The following is a 9121-nucleotide window of genomic DNA, read 5'->3' as shown; positions in this document are numbered from 1 at the left end:
CTATTGGGGTGTTTCTTCATCTATATGTTACTTAGGGTATGTAGCAATTTGCGGAGCTCAATCTAGTGTATACAAGGGCAATGTGGTAACAACAAAATAGTCAAGTGGCGTATAAATGTTGCCAATTGCGTTTTGACAATTAGGCAAGTGATCTAAATAAAGAAAATATAGATTTCACAACACACTTCAACAAAGCCAGGGAATAAATCTGTGGAAATCAGAAAAAAATTTATGCTTAAAGTTAAGAAAGTCTCATCAGTAAACCCGCATGAGATTCGTTTCTAAAGAACACAAACCCTCCTCAGACACATCAGGTAATGTTAAAAACAAGAAAATGGAGAGAATGGAATTTTTAAAATTAAAAATAAAAAAAGAGAATCTTTTAAATAAAAAATAGTGTTATTACCTTGAAAAGAATTCGAGTATGATTTTACAAACACCAGTTCTATGAAGTCATCTGAAATTATATATACATGAAAAGAAATTATGGAAGAGATGGTGAGAGGGGAGGATGTGTAACTTTTAGCTCTCCACAGTCACTAATGTAGACAGTTGTAAGTGGCCTGTTCCATGTGGCACGAGCATTCTGAGCCCTTTCATCTCCAAAAAACTCAGCCAAGTCATTAAACTGGCGAATTCGTTCAGATGGTTGGTAAGTTGGAATGGAAGCTATCGCTGTGACAACGTCCAAACCTGCGATTAGATTCAAACACAAACTGAGCACTTGGTAAGGGCGACCGAAAATGGTACTCATGTAACTTAGCATCCAGCCTATATAATGATCAAATACTACAAGACTTCAATTCATATCGTGACATCAGATTAATACATTCATTCACTGTATAGAACTATGGACAACAAAAGGTCAAATCTTATTTTTTTTTTGAAGTATTCACTGCAGAAAGAATTCATAGTTTCTTAAAGTAAACACAACCAACCAATTTAGAGTTGTTCAATTCGACTCGTCAGTAAAAATTAGCCACAACCAGTAAACTCAACGTAATAGTATTGAGTCCAGGACTATAAACAATTTCTTATTCCATGTACAAGTACACAAATTATAAGGAAAAACCATGGGAAAGTTGAATGTGATATGCCAAAACCCCCATTCTGATAATTCCTCTTTCTCATTTATTCTTCTCTATCCTTACGCTTCCTAAATATCCTTCATATGTCCTTTCAGGCTGACAAATGAAACATTGTAACCGATGTAGTCGACTTCACATATTTAGATTGTATACCATTTAATTTCCTTCTGGTAGGCATGCTTTTATTTTGCTATACCAAATTAACATCCTATAGCACACTCAACTGCTGATAACTATAGTTATAGCATTTTTTTTTATTAGAACCAGAGAAAAGCAATCCTGTTCAAGCATTTAACACACTACACAGTCTACACTTAGCATACTGAAATACTTATTTACTAACACTTAGCATTTGACGACCTAAGAAGAACCATTAAAGTAGGGATTTGATTTCACTCATTATGAGTCAAAAAAATATATGAAGCAAGTTTCACTCTGTATCAAAGTTAGGATACCAGGGAATACATGAGTTTCATAAATGATATGTGTACACCGAATATTTGTATACAAATCCATTTGTTGTTTAATTTATTTTTAATATGTATTTGTATTTCAATATGTATTTTATATTAGTAACTAATTTTGGAATACATCTAGTATAATTGAGGAGGTTTTATTGAACTTCTTACCAGTACTACTAATCAGCCTTATCATTTTCATTTTCATTTTTTGTAATTGTATTTCCTTCTCCCCCCTCCCTTTTTCTCTCTGTTCAATTTGATACTATAACAAACTAACATTCCAACAAATTCCATAGCATGGAAAATTGATTTACCTTCTAGCACGGTTCCAAAGACAATGTTCTTATAATCAAGGTCAGGGCAAGGGCCAGGTCCAGTGGTGATCAGGAACTCAACGTTGCGGTAACCAGGGTCAAGCTTGATCTCGTCATCGTCGTCGTTCTCGGAAAGCGAGAGCGAAACGACACCGGGCCGTGAGTGCATCAGGGAGAAGGCCTTAGAGTCGACAGTCTCGGTATTACGGGCGAGGTCATGGGGTGGGCGGACCTCGCCCTTGTCAGGCCTGCCCTGCCGGCCGGCAAGGAAGTAGCGTCCAGGAAAGATCTTGTGGACGAGAGTGTTCTTGTAGGAGGAAGCGCTGGAGTTGGAGCCGAGGCACATGGACTTGAAATTTGAGACGGTTAGGGGGAGGAGGTTGCCGTAGAGGCCCAGGACGATGCGCCCCAGTGGGGTGGACTCGGAGCAGAGGGTGGAGAGGTTGTCACCGAGGGTGCGGTTGGGGAGGAAGTAGTTGGGACAGAGGCTGAAGTCCATGAAGATGCGGTCGGTGATGGTGGGGTTGGGAGGCTGGGGTGGTGTGGTGGTGGTGGCGGAGAGGGTAGGGGCGAGAGGGACGGAGAGGGTGGTGGTAGTGGTGGCGAGGAAGAGGAGGGAGCGGCGTGTGAGGTTGGGGTGGTGGAGGAGAGAGGTAGGGGTTGGTGTTAGAGAGAAGCCCATGGACGCGACCAAGTGAACATGGTTCGGGTTCGGACGTTCAGTTATGCGGCGGAGAAAACTAGAGGATGCCAGTGGGGTCTACTTCTGAGACTCAGTTATACTGTGCTTCATAAAATTATCTGTTCTTGTGTGTGTTTGGATTACAGTTTATAAATGGGAGTTTGTATAAAATTGATTTTGCAAACTTGATTTTGATGAAAAGTAAATTTGTATTGAAATGATTTATGTTTGGCTATCTTTATATCAAAATGGATTATAGTAAAATAAATATTGTTTGGATTACACTATTTAAAATTACTTTTAGATAAAAAAATTACTAAAATAGTCATTAACTTAAATAAATTTTTTTATATTATCCAATTATTTTAATTTAGATATTTGAATAATTTTATTAATTAATTTTATAATAAAATTAATATTTATTTATTAAAATAAAAATAACATATAAAAATTAGCAAAATATATTGTATATTAAAAATAAGAAATATGAATTATATATATAAGAGTATTTAATCAAATATATTATATTTTTTCAAATTTTAAATATTAACGTGAAAATATTAATTTAGTATTTTTTTAACATTGTATTTTTGTTTTAATACTCTCAATAATCTTATTCTTAACATTATTTTGGAATCCAACGTTTATAATTTTATTAATATCTATGATTAATTTTTTATTTAATTTATCTTTTTTTTAATGGAATCATAATTTATATTATAAAAAAATTACAATAAAAAATTGTATATACCAGAATTATAATTATACAAAAGAATACTAAAAATAATAAAATTAAATATTTATCCTGGTAGAGATGGAAACAAATCTAAAAGTTCTTGATGATGTATTTTATATAGTATATCTTTAGTTCTTTTAGTACTCTTTTTTAGTACCTATAATTTTTTACTATTATTATTATTTATGGGTAATTTTTTTGTTTAATTAAACTTTACCTAATGTGATCAATAAATTATATTATGAAAAGATAATAATAAATATAATATAAAAAATCACAATTATAAGAGTGTATAATGTCAAATAAAAATTTAACAAAAAAATAAAAATAATAAATAATAGAAAAAGAGAGTTCATATAAGGAGAAATAATAAGAATTCCATAAATAATACAATAACATGTCTGAAGTATAAAATTGGTAAAGAAAAGATAGATGTTTAATGTAAATGGCTAAAAGCCCGTTAGTGAAATGCAGAAGTTAGAAATTGTTGCTTCTGGCAAACTCGGGTTTGACATCAAAATCACTTCTACGTTTGGCAAATCAAAAGTTAGTCAAACAAATAATTGAAACTTTCAATGAATTTAAACGTGCTTTTTCTCTTCAAACAAATTTGCCAAACACACCCCTTGAAATTGGATTTGTTTATAAATAATAGAGTAACGAGTAATCATGTTATCCATTTTCACAAAGAGGCAGATGTTTTTTATTTAAAAAAAAAACTCCCCGTTGTTAATATTTTTATTTTACAATAATATGATTTTTCTAGTAAAAAATCTATTTAATTTTTTAAAAATTTTATTTTTAATTTGTAGGAGTTTTAAACATTTACAAAATTCTTTTTAATAATATAACTATGGTGACTAACTACATGATTAGTACTATCACTTTTTTCATCCTCATCATTATCATTTTTATTTCTACTATTTTTATTGTGTAATCATACTTTATTACCATTGTTATCTTCTCTATTGTAATAATCACCAATACAAATATCATCAATATTAATGTTATCTTATTTCATTTTTTATTCGATACTATTTTTTTCTTTTAAAAATTCTTTGTACTGCAATTACTTTTTCTTTTCTGTGACATCATTTTCAACAATGGTCTTTCTCTATTTTATCACCACCGGTGAAAAAATTTTTCAAAAATAAATTTATTCATAGTTTGTGTGAGTTTAAATTTCCCACAAATTACAAAAAATCTCACAAAAATATTTTTTATTATTATTTAACAGATTTTTTAACAGAAGAAGCATATTATCCTAAAATAAAAATGTTGAGCGCTGAAATGTCCCATTTTTTTAATCAAGGGGTGCCTTATCTTTCGTGAAAATGAACAAGAGCCGCATTGAGTCTTTAAATAATAATTCTGGGTTAATGCTCAAATTAATTCATAAAAAATGATTGTTTTTAAATTTATTTTTTAAAAAATTTATCAATTCAATAGTCCGCTAAAAATTACAAATTAATTACACTGTCTTTATGTCATTCAACTAATAGTTTTCTTTAATAATTGATGTGGAACATTAACTAGCAGCATCCATAACACTTGGCGTGTTCAATTAAATATTAATTTTATGAAAATCTATCAATTTAGTCATACGTTATATTGAAATTAGAGTTTATGTAATTGAAAAAAATTAAATTGATAGATTTTTATACATATATTTAGTTAGCATCTAAAACTCTAAATATATTAGGTATCATATATGCTGTTAATTAACGTTTCAAATTATCCATGTTTAATGAAAATTGTTAATGAAGTGATAGAAGGACAAATATAATTAATTTATAATATTTGAAGAATTAATTTGATTGATAAAAATTTATAAAGATAAATTTAAAGAACGATCCATCCTAAAAGAATTAATTTGATCATTAATCTTAATAATTATTAGTCTTAAAAAATATTTTAGTTGTGTTATACATACAAGTATTTTTGGCAACCATGCCAACCAAGTTGGCCTAGGCCCAACAAAAAATACCTTCATTAAATAGAGCGTGTAAACACGTGCACCACCCACTCCATTCACGTAAATGAGACATTTTACTTCGCACTCTCTAATATGAAAAATGCTTGCTATCTCTTTCTCAAATATGCAACACAGTTATTTCAAACTACTGTCAAAAGCTCTTAAAAATTTGTCAAAATCTTTGCGAAAACTAAGGAAAATCTCGATGAGATTATGATAAATCCATATTTTATGATTATTTTTTGCTTCAAAAGAGTGGACTCTATCAACTTACCTTGCATTAATTCCTTGAAATTGCATGTTTTTGTGAACTCTTTCTAATTGTGCTTAATTGTGAAAATATGTTTTTTATGCCTAGAATTGCCAATTTTAATTCACTTTTCTTATACTCAATGCCTTGATATGTCTGTTTGAGCGATTTAAGGTTTTGAAGGCAAGAATGACTTGAAGAAATAGATAAAAAGCATGCAAAATAAAAGAATTCATGAAGAAATTAAGGATTTGCAAAACTGTCAATCCTGACCTCTTCATGCTAAATTGATCATAACTTGAACTATAGAGGTCCAAACGAAGTGGTTTTAATGGCATTGGAAAGCTAACATCTGGGGCTTCAAAATGATATGCATATGTCTAAAGTGGATGTAACATCCTAATTAACCTAAGCCTTACCTCATGCCATAAAGCAAAGGTTACTTAAAGGTTATGACAATTCCTAAGCTTATATATATATATATATATATATATATATATATATATATATATATATATATATATATATATATATATAAGGAAACAATAGTTCTATAATCCCGATGAAGAAATAAGCTCAAAAATAGAGTTTCAAAAGCGCAAAACGTTCACAAAAAGTTACAAACTTAAGGCACAAGATAAAAATACAAGATAACAAGATATAAGTATATAAGAGAGTATGATAGTCATAAGGAACTAGCCTCAGCCCGCAGAGTTTAGGCCGACTAGTTGTATATAGACATACAAGATTTTGAAAGTTAAAACAGTATATACAGAATACCTCTCTCAAAGTAAGCCTCAAAGGCAAATATAAATACAAAAGTGAGAGAATTCAAAACAAAAGTAATCAAAAGACTCCAAAATGGGATAAAGGTCCTCCGCTCTGTCACCATTACGTAACTCACCAAGGTAGGTTACGAGCTGCATCTGAAAAACAACAACAAAGTATGGAATTAGAACCGGAGGTTCTCAGTATAGTAACAGTGCCCAATAATATAAGATATAAGACTCTGGGATGCCAGAGACAATCCTAGAGCTTCATATCCATCATGAGATTTAAGCTTAACACATAAGTAAAATTAAAACCGTAATGAAATGGGGAATTCTATCTTAAAGGATTTCTAAACTAAAAGATACACCGCTGTCCCACAGTTTTTGCCAGCCTAACCGCTATGTGATCCCATCGCCACCACCTTCCGAACCTTCTCAATCCCAGTAGAAAATGCAAGTAATAACAATGCAAGTAAAGCATAAGTATAAACATATATATCAAGAAATTCAACAAGCAAATAATCATGTTATACAATTAAGCAAACAATTCAAGATAGCAAAGTAAGCAAACAGATAGAAGATGCACATGATGAATGCTTGTCCTATTTGGCTGTGATATCACATTGTCGGTTCAACTGCCAACCCGACACATCTCCATAGAGAAGTCGCCTATCGTTCATGAATAAAAAGGGGTACCCTCCCCAGGGATATAGTGCCCAGCTCACTTTCCCAGAGATATAATGCTCGGCTCACTCTTGTGACTCAAAAGGATGCGAGCGGGATACTTAGCCATAGACCTCACATCTCAACATAAGCGGGAGTAACCACCGTCCTCACCTAGCATAGCGTCTCAACAATATCAGTAATTTTTCATAATTCATTCTCAGTACGCAGTAAAGTCATCATTTAATCCCGAGTCCTAGACTCATCTCAAATGTCATCAATCCATAATTCCACAACTCATCACATTAATCATCATTACAATACCCTGCTATTTCACTAAACTAAACCATCCTCAGTACCCAAGAAACCTAAGTCTCTGTCTTCTAAATTCATATAGAAATTCACTAAATCAAATTACTAACTCATCTCTAGAAATATTAGGACCTAAGTACTATGTAGTATTTTTAAACGACATTTAAATAATGTTTAGAAAGCATGAGAACCTTTAAAAACGAATAAAAACAATTTTTTAGCAAAATCGGGGTCTAGCATACGCAACCCCCTGTCTCGCGTATGTATACTGTTGAAAAATGGGTGGTCGCGTACGCAACCCCCTTCTTGCGTACGCGAGATGTCCAACCCAAATGAGTTGCTCGCATCGTGTGTTAAAGTTCGCATATGCAAAGGTTTCATTTCTGATAGCTCACGTACGCATACAGTGTCTCGCGTACGCGAGATGCCCAACCCGAATGGTTTGGTCGCATCACATGCACTGTGACACGTACGCATGCAGTGCCTCATGTACGCGAGATACCCAACCCAAATGGGTTGGTCGCGTTGCATGCACCATGTTGCGTACGCGACCCTCACCAAGCTAAGAAAATTTCAAAGTTGCATAATTCAGTTTTTAGATACCACACTTTAAACAATCATAACTTCCTCTATAAAAATCTATTTTTCTGAAACTTTATATCAATTTAAAGCTCTCAAAGCAATCTTTAATTCAAAACAACATTCATTCACTTTCATGCTTTAAGGCTCAAGTTATGATCCATCAAAGTTTGGTAAAATAAGGTTTTTACAAAAATCAGCAAGGTTCTCAAATTTTCCAAACTCCTTAATCAAAACAATTTTAAAAACATTCTATTGCACATCAATTCTTACCATTCATGTCCACAATCACAATCATACGTCTCCCCGCTTACCAAATTGACTTCCTCCATCAATTCAACCCTATTTCATTCAATTTTTCCAACAAAATTCAACAAAAACTCTACAAGTTTTAAATCAAGATTTCAACCTTCCCAATCTTACACAATTTAACTTTTCACCAACATAATTCATCATATCTCATCATATTTCACATAGTTATCATCATTCATTCCAACATCAATAATTATCAACATAATTCATCAAAATCATCACTAGCATCAATAAACATAATCCACTATCAACCATTCAAACCTATCTTATGTTCCACTAGCCTAAGTGTCCAGAAATATTATATATTACTTAGATTAAACCGAAACCATACCTTGCTCAATTCCTAATATGTGATATACACCAAATTTGAGACAAAACAAGCTTTCAACCACCAACAAATCACCAACTCAAATCCAAATGCTATGAATATCACAAAAATCAAGCTATACACAATTCATTCATAAAATCAATACTTAGGTTTCCATATATACATAAAACCACAAGTGATTTGGAATTTTTTACCTTGCCTAATGTGGATTGGGACAATACCCACTAATTACCCGGTGCTAGGTTGTACCTAAATAATCAAAATCACAAGAACCACTTGTTCACCATAGCCAAAATTTAAATATGTTATAGAAGGAAGAACTGGTCATGGATTTTCGAGAAACTTACCATAATACTTAGCTAGAAGTGACGGTCTCGGCGAGAGCTTCACGTAGCCACCAATGGCACGTGAATCGGAGCACCGTTGCTTGAGTTATAAGCGAAAGAGTGAGGAAGTGAATAGTGTTTGTGGAACTGATAAACCACTATTTTATAGTTTATCTTGTGCTCAATTGAGTGGTTTTATCAAGCCTTTGCCCATTTATTCATATGATTTGCATTGTTTTACATTCTCCTTCCTGATTTTGTGCTATGATTGAAAACATGCTTATTTGGCTTTTATTTTCTTTTATTTAAATCCTCTTTTATTATC

At 32.4% G+C, this 9121-nt stretch overlaps 1 protein-coding gene across 1 annotated transcript; it reads right to left on the bottom strand.

Moving 5' to 3' along the window:
• Window positions 1-380: 380 nt before the first annotated feature.
• Window positions 381-2676, bottom strand: LOC112790563 (peptidyl-prolyl cis-trans isomerase CYP28, chloroplastic). Its single transcript, XM_025833015.3, has 2 exons — window positions 1864-2676; window positions 381-693 (listed from the first exon to the last, which is right to left on the bottom strand). The coding sequence occupies exons 1-2, from the start codon at window positions 2543-2545 to the stop codon at window positions 485-487; spliced, it is 891 nt and encodes a 296-aa protein (XP_025688800.1). The 5' UTR covers window positions 2546-2676; the 3' UTR covers window positions 381-484.
• Between the last annotated feature and the right edge of the window lie 6445 nt (window positions 2677-9121).

The sequence above is a fragment of the Arachis hypogaea genome, chromosome 3 (genome assembly GCF_003086295.3).
Source record: "Arachis hypogaea cultivar Tifrunner chromosome 3, arahy.Tifrunner.gnm2.J5K5, whole genome shotgun sequence".
NCBI classification, from domain to species: Eukaryota; Viridiplantae; Streptophyta; class Magnoliopsida; order Fabales; family Fabaceae; genus Arachis; species Arachis hypogaea.
This window is presented reverse-complemented; position numbering and strand designations above follow the sequence as displayed.

Excerpts from the sequence above, each read along its gene's own strand:
- LOC112790563 (XM_025833015.3), bottom strand. The coding sequence starts at position 2,545 with ATGGGCTTCTCTCTAACACCAACCCCTACCTCTCTCCTCCACCACCCC. Across the intron at positions 694-1,863 it reads CTTTGGAACCGTGCTAGAAG|GTTTGGACGTTGTCACAGCG; the intron begins GTAAATCAATTT and ends ATCTAATCGCAG.